General features: G+C 43.6%; 1 protein-coding gene across 1 annotated transcript in view; it reads left to right on the top strand.

The window, feature by feature from the left end:
• The first annotated feature begins 2,021 nt into the window (after window positions 1-2,021).
• LOC308091142 (glucocorticoid receptor-like) overlaps window positions 2,022-19,130 on the top strand; it is a 116,285-nt gene continuing 99,176 nt past the window's right edge. Inside the window, exons 1-2 of the mRNA XM_080436522.1 lie at window positions 2,022-2,353; window positions 9,247-10,679. Of these exons, the coding sequence (XP_080292648.1) occupies window positions 2,324-2,353; window positions 9,247-10,679 (1,463 nt within the window). The 5' untranslated portion in view covers window positions 2,022-2,323. The remainder of the gene's footprint in view (window positions 2,354-9,246; window positions 10,680-19,130) is intronic.

Genomic DNA, 19,130 nt, shown 5'->3' with positions numbered 1-19,130 from the left:
GTAGAAACGGTCTCTGTCTGTCAGCCTAGCAGAGCTTCTAGTGACCGGCTGTTGTTGACTCTGGATCTCACACCTAATTTATGCACGTTTTACACCGCTTGACATTTTGTTTTTCCAACACGAATAACAACAAGATCGAATCAGCAGCATCGTTTTTATGTGCTTGAGAGAGAGAGAGAGAGAGAGAGACACACACACACACACACACACACACACACACACACACACACACACACACACACACACACACACACACACACACACACACACACACACACACACACGCACACACACACAGAGAGAGAGAGAGAGAGAGAGAGAGAGAGTGACCAACATATTGAGTTGAGTGTGTGTGTGTGATCTCCGTTTTTTCCCCCAGACCCAGAGATAATCTCAATCACCTCTAAAACTATTACGAGATGACATAACACCGGCTCATTGCGACGACAGGTACGGACAACCATTAGGCTTTAATGATGATCTGTCAGTGTTTTCTTAACCCCCACCACCACGTAGTCTACGTCCATTTTAAGGCAATGGATAATGTTATAGTCTGGGTGGGCCAGCAGCAATAACAAGCGATCGTCCTCTACATAAGCCTGCAGTCAGTGGTGGAGAAAGTATACTCACCCTTTTTCCTTTAAGTAAAAGTATCAATACTACAATGTAGAAATACTGTTACAAGTACAAGTCTGGAATTGCAAATCTTACTTGAGTACAAGTTCAATCGTATTGGCATCAAAATGTACTAAGTACCAAAAGTAGAAAGTAGCCTACTATTATGCAGAATGTCCCATTTCACAAAGTTTTCAAATGTATACAAATATTTTGAAAATAGCTGATATGCATAGGGCTGAAGTGGTTAATGTATGATTTGTAATAATAATCATCACTGCCTCTACATTTACAGTCTATATGTCCCTAACTGTCACTGTGTGTAACTGTCACTGTCTGTGTGTGTGTGTGTGTGTGTGTGTGTGTGTGTGTGTCACCGACATCTGTGTGGAGAGAGAGAGAGAGAGAGAGAGAGAGAGAGAGAGAGAGAGAGAGAGAGAGAGAGATGTTTATTGTGATCAAAGTGCGAGGGAAACGTCACACAAACTTTGATAGAGCTGGGCTGGCCATGGTTTATGACCCTACAGACTGTTTTTTTTGTTTTTTATTGCTGCAGTGGTTCTCAAAGTGTGGTCCAGGGACCCCTCAGCTGGGGTCCTCGAGGGGGGGGGGTCTGCAAAGATACCCTCGACAGGTCTGTAACTCAAACGGACCCTTACGAGTCCATTTGGTTCCGTTTGTACGCCCTCAGAGCCCCAGTCATGTTGTGGAGCCGTAGCCCTGATACTTGACTGTCATATCATGACAGTCATGGATGAACTTCAACCTGGTGTTTGCACTTTCTCCCTTTTTGGCCCGTACATCTACATAAACGTTCAGATGTCAAATATAAAGTGTTTACCCCATGGCCACGGATGTTAAGATTATGTACGGCTCCACAGTATTGTGCAATAAAAAGCATTTTAATCCGATCGGTGGCCATTTTATCCGTATTTTCGCCATATGCTTTCAACTACGCGACCCTATCGGTTGGGAGGTGTATTGCACTCTGATACATTATAATCTATGAGAAAATGGCCACTGATCGGATTCAAATGCTCTTTATTGAACAATACGGACGATAAGGGTACTTTTAATCATGGCCCGTACATAATCGTAACATCCGTGGCCATGGGGTAAGCACTTTACATTTGAAATGCGAGCGTTTATGTAGATGTACGGACCAAAAAGGGAGAAAGTGCAAACACTTATGTTGAAGTTCATCCAAGACGGTCGTGACAGACGACCGCGTTGAACCCTCTGAGAATCACTGTGTATGTTTACTGCGAGCGGGGGGGGTGCAGTTCCTGGCCGCCGCCGAGAGGTTGCGCTGCTGCCGCGCTCCCCTCCCCTCCCAGCGTTTCATAAGGCAGTCCACAGTGGGGGCTACACACACACACACACACACACACACACACACACAGTGCAGTGCAGCGGTTCTATATGACATATACTGTATGCAGAGAGAGGAGGGCTCACATCAACTAACTGTGTCTAACAGACACACGCTCCATTTTGTGTGGCACAGCACAGACAGTTGTTTACGCTCCGTGGACTTTCTTCTATGTAATCTATGAAGACCGTCCGGATTAATATTAAACCACCATGTTCTTCACAGCCGACCTGGGATCGGCCAGCAGCATGCGGAGGATTTGATCAGCATTGATCACTAAAAAAAATAATATATATTCTTATCATAATAATCGGAAATATACCAACGGATTTTGCTATGAGTTGCTCGACGATGCGGCTTTTCAAGGTAAAACTCCTTTTTCTTAAACTTGACATTTCAATTTTCTCACCGCCCCCCCCCCCCCCCCCGATCGAATGACAGGAGGCAAAGTTCAGAATTGGAGTTGAGTTGAAGGTTGTTGTTCCGTGCGTGTGTGTGTGTGTGTGTGTGTGTGTGTGTGTGTGTGTGTGTGTGTGTGTGTGTGTACCCGAGTTGCATGTATAACAGAACTGTTGTCTTGTCAGACAGGCTATAGTTTATAATGATCGTGCTTCTGCTGTTGGCATTTCTGCAAATGAAAATAGTGGGAGTGGGAAAATAGTGGGAGTGGGAGTGGGACCCCCCCCCCCCCCCCCCCCCCCATGCAAGATTTGTGTTGTTAAAATGTTGTTAAAAACCTTAAGATATATATTTTTTTAAATAGCAGATCTATAAGCTCACAATCGCAGCACAAATTTGCACAATAATAATTCTTCTGTCCTCTCTGGGTTTTAATAATCGTGAGGTGCTGATGAAGCACAATATGCATACTGTAGCATGTGTCATGCACTATATTGACACATATGCACTCTTTACCACAACCTACAGGCTGTACAAAACATGGATCTATAGGGGCAAAGAGCAAGAAATGACCCCTGGAAAGAGAAATGTCACTGTCAGCCTTCTGATTGGTCCCTGACTGACTAACCAGCAGGCTCTCTGTGTACCTGGTTCCGCCTTATGGTTGTTTATGTTGAATTTGCTAAAACATCTTTTTTTGGAGAAGACAAACATGATATGCCCATGCAGTCACTACTATACTGTACCTGAGATTTTCCTTTTTACTGACACCAAGTTTAAAATAAGAATTGAATACACAGGCTATCAATATGAAGCTACTGAAAAACACGTTATTTCAATGGTAGTGGATGGAGAGAAAGGATTTTTGTCCAACCAAGAAACAGCAACCAATGGGTGCGAAGAGGGGCACAGGGCGGGACTTGACAAAGGTTCAATTCCCTTGAAACAAGGGGGAAGGGGGGCATAATAAGGATACACAGCCAGTATCGCTGAAATTATTTTACAATCACTCTTTTCAAGTTAAAGGTAGGGCAAGTGATTTACTTTGGTTAAAATAAGTGTTAAATAGCTCTATATGCTGATAGTACTCATTGCTATAGAGTGTTTGTTCAGTAAAATGAATCTCCCATGTCTCTCCAGCTCTTTATTAAATAGAAAATGCATTTTCATTGCTCTCTCCTGATTGGCTTAAACTTTGTCACCTACCTGAAAAAGTACTATATTCTGTTTACTAAAGAGTTGGAGAGACCCCTGTGACTGAACAAACGCTCTGTAGCAATGATTACTATCAGAATATAGTACTTTAACCTTTTTAATAAAAAAATTATAAATACCCAAAAATATCACTTACCCTACCTTTTAATTATCTCACCATCAAACTACAGCCCATAGTAAAAATGTAACATGCTTGGTTATGCGACCTATATGGTTATATAATACATAAACAAAAATAGAAAATGTCCTCCACTGCACTCACCCCACAGTAGTCTATATGTGTTGCTACAAAAAAAATGTGTGTAGCCAAAACTCCAATGTAACAACATAATGGGTTCACATGAATACAAGAACGCTCGCCCCAAAACACGCTCGGCCTGGGTCAAATCCGGCAACCCAGGAGTCGGAACAGTCACCACCGGGTATTTCTTACAGTAACCTCGGTAAAACTATGCCTACACGTACACCTAACCTTATTCCTAACCTTAACCTCAGTAAAACTATGCCTAATAAACCTAACCTTATTCCTAATCTTAACCTCAGTAAAACTATGCCTAAACCTAACCTTATTCCTAATCTTAACCTCAGTAAAACTATGCCTAAACCTAACCTTATTCCTAATCTTAACCTCAGTAAAACTATGCCTAAACCTAACCTTAATCCTAATCTTAACCTCAGTAAAACTATGCCTACACCTAACCTTATTCCTAACCCTCAGTAAAACTATGGCCTAAACCTAACCTTATTCCTAACCTTAACCTCAGTAAAACTATGCCTAAACCTAATCTTATAACTAAACGTAACCTCAGTAAATCAAATAGAAGAATACAAGAATCGCTGGGGGCGATCGGTCTGTGAAAAAAATGGGTGCGAGTGTGTTTTGGGGTGAGCGTTCCAGACAGTTACCTTTCACACTACTAGTGCTGGTTGGGTTTTTTCAAGGGGACTTGCCTGAAATACAAGCTAAGCCTGGGCATGCCTGCTGCAGCCCGGTGCAAAGTCTTGCACTGCCCTGGCACTGCTCCAACATTCACGTTGCTGCTGCTGCCTCTGGGTTATGTGGGTGTTTGTCAGGGCTGTTACAGTAGGTAATATGCACTCATCATGTGTGTGGTGTGGATGTGTCTGTCCGGCATGCTGTTTGTTCTACAAGTCAATATGATCTGTATGTTAGCCATGAAGTGCATAACACAGCAATAATCATAAAACATTGGTTGTCAAACTTTTTGATTTCAAGGGCCCCCATAACATGCGAGCGTACATATGGAACCAAATCCCATTTGGTTCCATTTTGTACGTTCTCAGAGTTACAGACCTGTAAGGGTCCATTTGGAACCCCCTCAAGGAATCCTGAGGGTCCCTGGACCGCACTTTGAGAACAAACAAAATATCACAAACATGACGGCTGTTTCTCCACCAGGACTGACACATACCCAGGGTGCAATACTCCTGTATTAGTGTATACACTTGCCACTTTCATCTTTCACACACAATTTACTTTAATATATGTATAGCGTAGGCTATAAAAATGTAGGGTGTTAAATCATTTCATTTTGTTTTACTTTTTAATATAATTAAATTTGATTGGATACTTCTGCTCTTATTGCTGAGCTAGCATTTTCTTAACATTTCATTGCATCGTTCACCCTGTGTTAACCTAGATATGTCTAATAAAGAGGAACTGGTGACAAAGTCTTAGACACATTTCACATAACAAATTGACAAATCCAAAAACACAGCAACATTTCACAAAACAAATGAATGAAGCCAAAAGCACAACATTTCACAACAAAACACAAAATGTCTTGCAACGAATGGACAGAATAGACAACACAGTGACATACATGTAAAATGAACAATTCCTAATAACAGTGATAATTCCACAAAACGGGGGGGACATATAGTATGGACATTCTTTCTTGTTGGTTATTGGACAGAACGGCCTGTGTTCAAGTTAATATATGTCTGCTTGTCCGCCATCTTGGCCCAGTCAAGATCTGCATCTAAACAAACAGAGAGATGCATGCCAATAAAATGCACTGTAATTCGTTTAATTCCAAACTGATTTGGGGGACTGTTTGTTTTGTGACAATGTATAACAACAGTCAAGAGACAACTGGTCCACCATATTGTGGTTATAGTATTGATGAACCTCATTATGGCCTCCATTCTAATAACGAATGTCAACAGTGGTGGAAGAAGTACTCACATTTTGTTACCTCAGTAGAAGTAGCAATAGAAAATACTCTTATTAGGCTAAGTACAAAACTTTTTCTTTTTTAAATAACAGATCTTTGAGCTTGTAGTTCAGTTATTTCAAAGGATAAAATAGGGTGGTTAATGTATGTTTTAGTAATAATAATAATATAAAGTTACTAGTAACTAAAGCTGTCAAATAATTGTAGTGGAGTAAAAAGTACTGATTTTCCTCTTAAGATGTAGTGGAGTGGAAGTCGAATCGAAAAATGGAAAAACTCAAGCAAAGTAAAGAAAGGTATCTCAACATTGTTCTAAAAGTACATTACCTCTAAGCTTTATTTAACCAGGAGAGTCACATTGAGCTTTGTGACCTCATTTACAAGTGAGACCTGGCCTGACCTTGAGTAAATGTGCTTAGTTATTTTACACCCCTGCAAGTAGCTTTCACAAGCTCATGGTGAGGTGAGGTCAGAGTTGTTGGTGCAACATTTACTTGCATGCAGCAAACGTTGGGCAGGATTGGAAGCTTTGCTTGGAAGAGATGATCATTTCCAAGTTGAACAGTTTGCTCTTATTGGATGAGGATTGGTGGGGGGATTTTGTTTAAATATTGCCTTTAGGTGGGTGTTGTGTCTGGCTCAGGCTCTGCACGATAGCAGTGTATTCTCTTTATGACCTAATCTACTGTTAATCGATTTAATCGCAAGGCGACATGCTGTGAGCTTGTAGATCGGTTATGTTCACAATGTTTGCATGACACTGTTGTGCAACAAAGTGTAATATAATGCTTTAAGTGGTTGATTAATTCATTGATATATATATATATATATACGTATATATTTTTTATTATTCTATTAATTGAAGAAAGTAATCGATTAGAACAGTCGCTATGAAAATAATCAACAGTTGCAGCCCTAATAACATCGTTGGATCATGTGGCAATGTGCAGAGTCATGCCCACCATGCAGGAGCACCACGTCCACTGGCACTGCCCCCGTTTGGGCTCACAGTGCTTGGGGTGGCACAGGTCACCTTCATCCTGGCGGAGCATGAAGGTGCACAAATTCCATGGCAAGTACGTAGTGTTCCAGAACGTCCAGATCATTTTTTTTAGGACTAGTGTTGGACAGACGGAAAACAACATTGTTGTACGTAGAGCAAGGGGTTCCCAAACCTTTCAGGCCGCGACACCCCAAAATAATTGAATGAGGGACCCCACACCCTGACAAGCACTTGGAGTTATAGGCACAATAGGCACAGCTTGGCCAATTTGGTATTATAAATTGTAGGTCTTTAAATTGTAACTTTAGAAACATGCAGATACCTTGTTTAAACTTACCGTATGTTGGTTTGTTTACTGTTGAGTGAGAAAACAATGTTGCACATTAAGCTAATCATCTGGCCCCAGTTTGGGAACCCTGCCTTATAGAGCACTGCTGTCAGTGGAGTTAAAAAAAGAACTGAGCAACAGTTTGGCAAATTTCATGAATTCATGTTTATGGAAACATGAGTTGTTCTGAAAACATTCAGTCATGTCTGGAGGTCTTGCGTCTTCTCTTCACCTCTGCTTGTGTGAGTTTCGATACAGGGTTAGAAGTGGTTAGAAGTGAAAGTGTTCACGGTGGATGGGTGGGGTTAAGTCTGGCCTTATATGCACATCAGTGACTTGTTGAACATGTTTTTTTCAACAGCCAAGCATTGCAGAGAAGGTGAGGAGATTTTAAGTGAGGAATATCAGTAACTGTTATTTTTAATCCATTGTGGTACTGTGCAGTGGTTTAAGTAACTAAGTACGGTACTGAGGTACAATTTTGAGGTATGTTCTTTACCGATCTACAAGCTCACAATGCGTCGTCGCATCGTGCTGTATTCAAAAGATATTATTATATATACATTTTATACATTTGAAAAGTTGTGAAATGGGACATTCTGCATAATGAGTACTTTCTACTTTTGGTACTTTAAGTACATTTTGATACCAATACTTTTGTACTTTTACTCAAGTACATTGTGAATTCCGGTCGTTACTTACTTGTAACAGAGTATTTCTACATTGCTGTATTGATACTTTTACTTAAGTAAACAGTGTGTGCGTGCGTGCGTGCGTGCGCGTGCCTGCGTGCGTGTGCGTGCGTGTGTGTGTGTGTCTCGCAGTAGATTTTTGGAGTCAAGTGAAATTCAATGACAGAGCAGGTGGTAGAACTAATGTGAGCACTATTATGTACTTTGCCTTGTTGTGTGAAGCCAGAGTCAATCTTGACAGAGTCAAACTGGGCCCTGTGACTACAAACATTCCTCTACTGGGCCCTGTGACTACAAACATTCCTCTGTCATGGAAAGCCCTCCCTGACCATCTGACAGCAGCGCTGCAGTGCCTTGACGTTTCTAAGAAGGCATTTTGCCTAGAGGCACTGGTTCTATGCCTTGGTGTTTTTAAGCTTTTTAACTCCTTTTAGCTGTGTATAGTTGGGGGGCGGTCTCATGTTGTTGTTTTGAATTTTTATTACATTTTTTCCTTTTTATGCCAATGTAACACTTGGTTTCAAATGTAAAGTGCGTTGCAAATAACATTTATTATTATTATTATTATTATTATTATTATTATTATTATTATTATTATTATTATTATTATTATAACATCCCCCCCCCCAAAAAAAGCAACTAACAACAAAAAAAACAACAAACTACAAAATTTGGTGCAGCCTTAAATTGCAGCCACAAGAAAATGTTGCACATTCATGGCAACGTCAATGTTATCTTATAGTACTTGATTTTTGGATCCTAAAAAAAGTTATTATACTTTACAATGATTTACATAGTTACACTGAATTATGTGCATCTGCCATTTACAAACGTATACTTGCTAATACGTGTCCGCATCGTTACGCAATGTTTTGATTATATTCAAGTCAATTAAGAATTAAATGTTTAATCTGCCATGTTGATTGATGTTTATCCACTGTGCCTGGCACTTCATGTCATTGACCCAAATACATCACAGCACACCAGATAAGCAGATAACCAGATAAGGACAACAGCTCACCTCTTTTGTCTTTTCTCTCTCTCTCTCTCTCTCTCTCTCTCTCTCTCTCTCTGTCTCTCTCTGTCTCTCTCTCTCTGTCTCTGTCTCTCTGTCTCTCTCTCTCTGTCTGTCTCTCTGTCTCTCTTTGTATATTTCTCTCTCCCTCTCTCGCCATCTGTCTTTCTTTATCTGACTTACGTTTCATTTCTCCCCATCTCTCTTTCTGTGTGTGTGTGTGTGTGTGTGTGTGTGTGTGTGTGTGTGTGTGTGTGTGTGTGTGTGTGTGTGTGTGTGTGTGTGTGTGTGTGTGTGTGTGTGTGTGTGTGTGTGTGTGTGTGTGTGTGTGTGTGTGTGTGTGTGTGTGTGTGTGTGTGTGTGTGTGTGTGTGTGTGTGTGTGTGTGTGCACGCACTGCTCTCTGTCAGGAGCAAGATATGGATCAGAGTGGCCTGAAGCACAGCAGCAATCGAGACAGCAGCCTGACATTTGGGGACACGGGAGGAGAGCGGGGAGCAGGAGGAGAGGCGGGTGACACGACGGCCGGCTCCCTTCTCCTCTCCACCATGCACCTGCCCGGCGGCCCCAGGTCCCAGCAGGGCAGGGAGACCCCCTCCAACGGACTGAACGGTACGAAAACCCCGGGAGACTTCGGCGCTCCCGTAGAGACCCCCCAGCATCACATCATCGCGGGCGACGTGATGAAAGAGGGCAAAATGGGCAGAATGCAAAAGCAGCCGCCGCCACAGCAGCAGCAGCAGCCAGACGTCAGCCTGTTCAGCGTGGACGACAACCTGTCCTTCCTGGACAACCTGGCCGAGCTGGACCAGGTGCCCACGGCCGTCATCAGCACCTCGGACAGCGGCGTCCTGGGCAACCTGCCGCTGCCCGACCTCTTCCCCCAGCACGTCAAGGAGGAGGTTCAGGAGGTGGTCTTCAGTCTGGGGAAGGACCTGGGCGAGTACGGCGGCGGCGGCGGCGGCAGGCACACGGTGACGCCGCACGTCGTGGCCCAGAGCGGCGGCGGCGTGGGCGGCGGCGCTGCCGTCGGCGTAGCGCTGGACGTCGGCGGCAGCCGTCTCATCGAGGACAGCGAGATCTGGCGCGACCTGGACTTCCCCGTGTCGCTGCAGGACATCAGCGACTTCGAGTTGGATAACGAGGTGGCTCACTTGGATAACGTCCTGCACGGGAACGGAGGCGGCGTGGGGGGAGGAGGAGGAGGAGGAGAAGGAGGAGGAGGTGGGGGCGGTGGAGGTGGTGGAGGAGGAGGAGGAAGCACCGTCGGCAGCATGCTAAAGGATACGAGGTCTTTGGCGAGCGGAAACGGCGTGGGCCGCCCCGGGGTCAACGGCACGGAGCAGCAGAACCACCAGCTGCCGTTTCATCTCCATCAGCAGCAGCAGCAGCAGCTCCTACACCACCAGCAGCCCCTCCCTCCCCTTCAGCATCCCGTGTCTCTCCTGTCCGGCATGATGATCAAGGAGGAGGCGAAGGACGCGGACGACTCGTGCGTCCACATCCGCACCCCCGGCGTGGTCAAGCTGGAGAAGAAGGAGAACCCTGCGTTCTGCCAGTTGTCCTGTCTCCAGGGCGGCGGCGGCGGCCTGGGGGGCTCGCTCCTCGGCGGAGGAGGCCCCGTGTCGGCCTCTGCGGGTATGGCCGCCGGAGTGGGAGGAGCAGGGCCCAGCTATCCCTACAGAACGGCCGGCCTCCCGGACCAGAAGCCCTTCGGCATCTACGCCGCCCTGCCCCCGGTGGCGGGGGACTGCTGGGGCAGGGGGGGCAACGGGTACGGGGAGGCGTCTGGGACTTCTTCCTCAGCATCCTCTCTGGCGGCGTTCTCCATCGGCTTTGCCAGGTGAGTGTCACGGCGCCGAGCGACTTGTTTGCATTTCTCTTCTGTGAGGGAGAAACTGGGGGAGGGGGTGGGGTTGGTGGGGGAGAAAGTCGGCTCACCTTTCGCGCCGTTTGCTTTGGCTGGTGCGGAGCAGGCAGGCCTGTCTGTCCAGCAGTAAGTTGTACAGCAATGGAAGTCGTTCAATAGATGAATGGAAGTGGAAGGTGGGTTTCGTAGCTCGGAGGCAAGACTAGGTTTAAAGGGGTAGTTCACCCCCAAAATAACTTTTTTTCTATGGATTACTCACCCCATGGAGCCTTGAATTCATGGATATTTTTTTGTTTTTGTCGCATTCCTTCCTTTATTATTTGATTATAATAAATTTAGCCCCATTGATTCCGGTAGGAGACACAAATGCATTTGTGTCTCCTACCGGAATCAATGGGGACAAATTTATTATAATCAAATTATTGGCTTAGGAATGTGACAAAAACAAAAAAAAATCTATGAATTCAAGGCTCCAGGTGGTGAGGAATACATAGAAAAAAAAGTTATTTTGGGGGTGAACTACCCCTTTAAGCTCTGACCTGGACACGTGGGCCAGGTGCTCTGCTCTTATTGATCTCGTTCCACGAAGACGTGTAGGTAGGGTCTCATGTTGTAGCCAAGGGCTCATTTTCACTCTCGTCACGGCCACGTCGCTAGACGGAAACAACCCGAGTTCCATCAGTTATTCCCTTTGAGCAACACCATGCTCAAAGGGAATAACTTTGAGCCTGTCTGTCTACGTTGTATTTTATTACACACTGGTTGGACAAAGTCACTGGTGTGACGGCCCACGACATATGGAAGTCAAACCGACACATTATTCTGCTTGACGGGTCTTTCTTGGCCGGTGGAGGGCACCGGCAGCTGCCAGGGCTTTTGCATGGCAGCTGCCCCCAGTCATCTCCACTTGCCAAACACAGTAGGGCACATATTGCCACTTCATTTACATTACATTACATGCGAGGCATTCAGCTGACAGAGGGGTCGACTCCTGTTGCATGCCCTACCCTGTGGCATGTCTCCCACTGTTGACACTGTGTTGCCGTAACGCAGTAATTGCTGCATAGCGCCGTCTTAAACGTATCCTCCAGCTACACATTCGTCCTTAAGAAATTGCTGTATGATATAAGCTACGTCGTAATTTATCTCGAAATAATTGCAATATATACCATGTCTACGCTGTAGACTTAGGGCGCTTTTCAGCCTTATCGCTTTTCTTTACAAATGTGGCATTATGATAAAGTGTTAGCCATTCTTTTAGGCTACACCGTGCTATCTTGTATAATAGTAATTGTTACACGTTAAACCCACACTGCAGCAGTGCACTTGTGATTGTGAACGTGGCTTGTTTCCACATACGGTAATGTTTGTTGCACGGTGATCTCGTCATCACCGGCAAACATGCTTTGCAATGTGCGGGGGAGTTGGTTGAAGTAGAACTCGGCATAGAGTCTATGCTGAGCTGATACCACGTAATTTGTCACATGATGATATTTCATTTCCAGTAATATTTTGTAATGCTTCAGTTCATGTTGCACAACTGTTTTGTGCTCTTACTGTACTACAGTATTCACATTATTTTTGTCCTAACTTGTAGCTGCACTTTAACTTGTTAATGGACATTTTATTTGTTCCTAGATCAGTGGTGCTCAAACGCTTTAATTTCAAGGACGTCCTTAACTCTTGAGAGTGTTAATGTTCCATTTGTACACTCTCAGAGTTACAGACCTGCAAGGGTCCATTTGCAACCCCCTCAAGGAACCCTGAGGGTCCCTGGACCCCACTGTCCTAGAATGTATTATTTTTTATTACACACTGATATTGGATAAGTACTCGGTATCGAAGTTATGGGTGTCAGTATCGGGAAGGATTTTTTTTTTATCGGTACATCTCTAGTCATCAGTGCAGGTACGGTCTCTGTTTAGCGACCGTTAAGGTATTTGGGTCCCTCCTCTCCTTACTTGGTAAACAAGTCGGACAGGACCTCATGCCTATAAGCTGTTAAATGTTAACACAGTGCAAATTCACTGCATTCAGCTTAACCTCGCCTCTGGCTTGTCTTGCAAACTGTTATGTAATTGGTCCTCGCTAATTGGTCTTTATAAGATGTGAAAGAATTATGTGAAACAAATATTTTGAAATTGGGATACTTCGTCATACTGCAAATAGCTAAAATAGCCTAATATCTAAAATATCTACATGCTCACAACACGTCACATTGCAATGCAAACAATGTTTTTTCATTTTTGGAAATATTTGATTTAAAAAAAATCTTCATCTACAGTATAATGCCACGCCCAAAATAGAGTTGAAAGTGGTTCATATTGTTTAGGTCCACCGTGAATAAACTCCCTGAAATGACACTGCAACATTTCATTCAGGAAACCAGTTGGGATCATATTGTTAAGGTGCTAAATGTAGCTAATCTGTTGCTATGGCTGTAGCATACAGCAGTAGCTAATCTGTTGCTATAGCTGTAGCATACAGCAGTACTAATCTGTTGCTATGGCTGTTGTTTTGTTTTCTGGCATGACAACAACACAACAATAATCCCCATGCCCGTGGTCGTGGGTCATGTAATTATTATAGACAGGGGGTCCTTAAGGGTGTTCCAGCAGGGGGTCCCCAGCAAAATCAGTTTAACCACTTTAACCCTATTTTATACTTCAGTTATTTGAAAATAGACGGCTTGTAGATCGGCTATTTTCAAAATATTTTCATCTTGGATAATTGTGGAAAAACATTTTAACAATATAAAACTTCTCTTAGGGGGGGTCGCTGACACAACATCTTTTCAGATGGGGGGGGTCCGTGGCCAAATTCATATACATTTGGGGTTCCTTGACATGAAAAAGCTTGAGAAACACTGGGCTAAGGTATTCATGATTGAATACCATACCCTCTTCAAGGGTATGGTTTCCATACAGGGATCATCAACACAGTTGTCTGTGACTTTGTGCTAAATTAGGCGACCATGTCATAAAGACTGATGACTTTCTTCACGGCTGACATGTGTTACCATTTCGTCGCTGTCCGGGGCAGAAACCTCTTATCTGATCTCCATATTTTTACTTTTTGTGTTTTTTCGTAAATTAACGCCCTACTTGATCACACTACAGCGTCACACAAAAGCGCCGTGTTTCGAGCTTGTAGATCTGCTACTTTTGCTACTTTCTACTACTTGAAAAGTAACAGTTTTGGACATATGAGGTTGCCACTTGCCACCCAACAGAGATGATTTGTTTTATCATCACTGTTGGGAAGAAATCCTTGTATCTCCATATTTGTAATTCTTTTATGTTTTTTTTCATGAATGAATGCCCTCTGCTATACCTTGTCCTATGACAGTGTTGCACAAAATTAGGGAAAATATTGTAGATCAGATATGCAAAATACATACATTTCCTATGCGCTATGAGCTTGTAGATCTTTTTTTATCTAGAAAATGTGTGCAAATATATATATTTTTTACCCAAATGTTTTTTACTCAAATCTTTGCTTCTGGGAGGTCCCTGGAACGTAATGTTTTGAGATGGGGGTCCGCGGCCAATTACATATAATTTCGGGGGTCCTTCACATGAAAACGTTTGAGCAGTGGAGCACCACTGATAAAGGTTTTTCAGAGAACTGGATTTAGAAAGGCATTTGTAGAATCAGCCTCAGGTCTTTAAGGGGTTAAGAATGATCAGCATGGCTGTTGGGACGTATATCTGTGAGCGATCAGATGGGCTCGACTGAAACAAGTCGGTTGTGTAACAGATAATGAAATGAGCAAATGTTGTTTCTCTGCGCCTGAGATGAAATGAAGGCCTGTCTCTCCTCCAAGTGCTTCTGGAATGCCCCTCGCAGGGTCAATGAACGCTCCTTCTGATGAATGACCCCACTCACCCTGCTCTGTGCTTGTATAGCAACGCTTCAAACTTTCTTTACTTTCAAGGATCCATGACTCTTGAGAGAGTACTTGGAAGCGAATGGACCCGGTTCCTTGAGAAGAGGGTTCATTTGGAACCCTCTCACCTAGGGGCTTCCTATAGGGCTGTCACGATTACAACATTTAAGTTGACGATTAATTGTCACACGAATAATTACGATTAACGATTTCATTGTGTTTTTGGCCATTGAACATTTGAACATATAAATACAAATTACATTTCTGTTTGTCTTTTAGGCTTCATAATCAAATACTGCACAAATTGCAGAAATAGTTGATCTACAAGCTTACAACACTGTAGATCTGCTATTTCTGCTTTTTTTTTTTAATTATTTATTTAATGAATGAACAATTTTCTGCGTGGAAACGATTATGATGATTATGCAAAAATAATTGCGATTATCTCAAATAATTGCGATTAGACGATGATGTAATAATTGTGACAGGCTTACCCGAGACCCCACTTTGAGAACCACTGCTACTTATACTTTCTTGTTGTTGTTGTTGTTGTTGTTGTTGTTGTTGTTGTTGATGATGCTAAAAGGAGCATAGAAGAGATGGTTGACAAGCAGTGGTGGAGAGTATCCAATTACGTTTACTCATTACACAAGGTTCTTTTACTTAATTTGAGTATTTCTACTCCACTACATCTCAGAGGCAAAATTGTCCTTTTCTACTCCATTACAAGTATTTGACAGCTGTAGTTATTAGTTACTTTTCAGGTTTAGATTATTATAACCACTCAACAAGCTCACAACGTGCTGCGATGCGACGTGCCGTGAGCTTGCAGATCTGCTAGTTTGGAAAGATGTTTTTACCAATTTTGACCGATTTTGAAAAACAAATTGTAAAATGGGACATTCAACAATATGTATGAGTAGGCCTACTGTTGTATATTTTGATGCCATTACTTTCGTAGTTTTAGTCAAGTAAAACTTTGAATGTGGGCCCTTTTTTGCTTGTAACATAGTATTTACAGTATGGTTATGCTATTACTACTTTCACTTTCAAAGCATCTGTGTCATTTCAGATTTTTGCGTTGGCTATTCAAAAATAGCAGATGTACAAGCTCGCAGCGCTTGTACATCTGCTATTTTTGAACATTTTTGAAAAATCTTCAAAGTGTGGGAACTACGTATTAGACATTAGGTAGAATATGCCTCAGGTCTCAATGGGTAAAAAAAAAGTCTTGAGTACTTCTCCCACCACTGTGGGAAAGTCTTTCCCATCAGTACAGCATGATTTGACTATCTTCAATGAGACATACTATAACAACAGCTTAAAGGGAGATGGGGGCTGTACGGGGAGTTTGCGCAGGAATCTGGACTAATTCCGTTGTTTGTTTGGAAACTTAGACTTGACCCGTTAGAGACCGGGGTCAAGAGTGGGTGTAACGTTGGCAGGGATTACAGCCAACATGCCCTCGGGCCTTTAGACAAACTGTACCATTCCCATATGCAGATCGCACGCATGCACACACACACACGCACGCACACACACACACACACACACACACACACACACACACACACACACACACACACACACACACACACACACACACACACACACACACACACACACACACACACACACACACACACACACACTGAGATATGAGAAGCATGGAGTAAGAGAGAGTGTGTGTGTGTGTGTGTGTGTGTGTGTGTGTGTGTGTGTGTGTGTGTGTGTGTGTGTGTGTGTGTGTGTGTGTGTGTGTGTGTGTGTGTGTGTGTGTGTGTGTGTGTGTGTGTGTGTGTGTGTGTGTGTGTGTGTGTGTGTGTGTGTGTGTGTGTGTGTGTACACAGTGTGTTGGTGTTATTGTTGGCGCGATGCTCCACATATCTGAAGTTGAAGTCATCTGGAATTGCGTTGCAGACGCCAGCTAAAATTATGATGGAGACAAAAATCCAGTCTCAATGTCTTAATCGTCGCCGTGTCGGTGACGGACGGGCCAGAGCGGAGTGCTAGATATCAGAACAAGGCTATCCAGTACTCATGGATTAAAGTTCTCAGTCTGATGACAGTCATTTGGATTCCATAGAAGTCAGCGTGTCTCCCATAGAAGCCTATTTTCTGTTATTCGTTATTTTAACCCATTAAGACCGGGAGCGCATCTGTGTCACTTTAGATTTCTTTCGCTATTCAAAAATAGCAGATCTACAAGCTCGTACGAGCTTGTACATCTGCTATTTTAGAAAAATCTTGAACATTATTTTTTTTAAAGCGAACCATTGTAACTCAAATCTTTGCTTCTGGGGGTCCCTGGAACAAAATATTTTGAGATGGGGCTCCGCGGCCAAATACATATCATTTTGGCGGTCCTTGACTTGAAAAAGTTTGAGAACCACTGATGGAGCAACATGTGTGATCTGAATAGTCATTCTTTACACTTTCTCTCATTGGATTACCTTCTAGCTGGTTCAAGGTTCAAGGTTGTGCTTTATTGTTACATCTTGTGTACAGGTACATAAGAGTAAAACTTTATTGTCACATCTTGTGTACAGGTACATAAGAGTAAAACTTATTTTTAACAACAATAATACTAATAAACCCATAAAAAAAGATTTAAAAAAAGAAAGAGAGAGAGAAAGTGCAAAAAAAGAGAACATCAGCGTATGTACAGTACACGTCATGTGCATATGATCTTGGTATATTATACACACAGCAAAACAGCATTTTTTCAGTAGCTGCCACATTACTTTACGCAAGCAACGTCACAGTATCTGAAGCTGGTGAACTCATAGTGGATGTACAGTAACCTCTTTAAACCTGATGTCCCTATGATGTGCATGTCATAGGCAAAACATTAGAAAAAATAGCGCTTAATTGGTTTAACTGGTCCTTATTTAGCCGGAGACCCCCTGGAACCTCCTCGAGGGTTGAATGTGTGTGTGTGTGTTTGTGTCTGTGTGTGTGCGCGTGTGTGTGTGTGTGTGTGTGTGTGTGCGTGTGTGCGTGTGTGTGTGTGTGTGTGTGTGTGTGTGTGTGTGTGTGTCCGTGTGTGTGTCCGTGTGGAGACTGGGAGGACAGCAGGCCACATGTACAGATCTGTTGCGTCCCCTTGGTCCTCTTGTCAGTCAGCCAGTGGCTTTGGCCGTCCCCTCTCTCTCTCCCCCTCTCTCAGCGCTAATGGGCCCCCTGCATCGCTCCAGCATTCCACACACGCAGGCACGCACAGGCTACATTTACCAAAAGCTGCTCTGCTGGAGTCGGAGGGACATGCACTGTGCTTCAGAGATGCAAGCGTGTGCCCACACGCAGCGAAATGCTGGTTATTGAACGATGTGCGTGCGCCGAGTTCGCCGACATGCTCGAAAAAAAACGAGCTCCGGTTCACACGGACAAATCTGCAGGTTGTGAACTTGTGATATGCTTTCTTTGCGCTGTGCATTGTTAGGGTTAGCACTCTTTTTTAAAAATATATATATCATTTTGGGGTGTTTATTCGATAGTAGAGTGAGACAGGAAAGAGAGTCGGGGGAGTGACATGCACCAAATCCAGCCGCCGGGCCCGGGAATTGAACCCGAGGCACGCTGTCAGGCATCAGAGCCTATGTGGTACGCGCCTTAACCACTCGCCTCCCCCCCAGGGTTAGCATTCTAATACTGGATTATTTAACTTACTTGTTATAGCTTCAGCGCCGTTTGTGGTGTGTGTGTGTGTGTGTGTGTGTGTGTGTGAGATTTTGTGCATGCGTGTGTGTGTGTGTGTGTGTGTGTGTGTGTGTGTGTATGAGTGAGTGAGGTCACACTGGGCAGTGAGAACCCTTAAAGTTAATGTTTTTGTGACACCGTGCACGTAGCAGCGATTGGTCTATACGTTTGTGTGGACATACTGTACAGACAGAACTCGTTCTAGACGCGGCTTAGCCTTTGGCCGCAATATAAAAACAGCTCTTTATTTGCTCTGGATGTCTGTATAATGTCTGCGACTGGATTTCTGTCTGTCTTTAGCCTATAGAGCCTAAACACTGATGCTAGCATCACAGCAGGGGCCCTGGGCCCTAAGGCCCTGATTCACACTTAGCAGCTCTACAAGCAAATCTAGAATCTTAAAATAACTGATCTACAAGCTCACAACGCATAGCGCCGCGATGCGCTGTGAGCTTGTAGGTCTGCTATTTCCGGTGCACGACACCCACATGCAACTACTATGCACAAACCGGGATTGAGTTGAACTGTGGGGCTCATTTGCAAGGCTGGCTTGTGTGTACTCTCACGCAGGTTCTGCAACACTGCTTCCCGGCAGTGTTGCCATGTCTGCTTACTAAGCGACATTGGGCTTGTTCTTTCTGCTTCCTAATGTTGTTTAAACCAGTGGTTGTGAAACATTTTCATGTCAAGGACCCACAATATGGATTAAACTAAAAATATGTTGTGCCAGAGACCCCCATACAAGATTTCTTGTATTAAAAATGTTTCAAACATATTCCAAATATATATTAAAAAAATCAGGATTAGCTGATGTGTATAGGCTTCTTTTGGGCTTG

Source organism: Gymnoscopelus braueri (genome assembly GCF_963280865.1).
Source record: "Gymnoscopelus braueri genome assembly, chromosome: 8".
NCBI classification, from domain to species: Eukaryota; Metazoa; Chordata; class Actinopteri; order Myctophiformes; family Myctophidae; genus Gymnoscopelus; species Gymnoscopelus braueri.
Note: the sequence above shows the minus strand (reverse complement) of the source record. Positions and strands in the feature narration are given on the sequence as shown.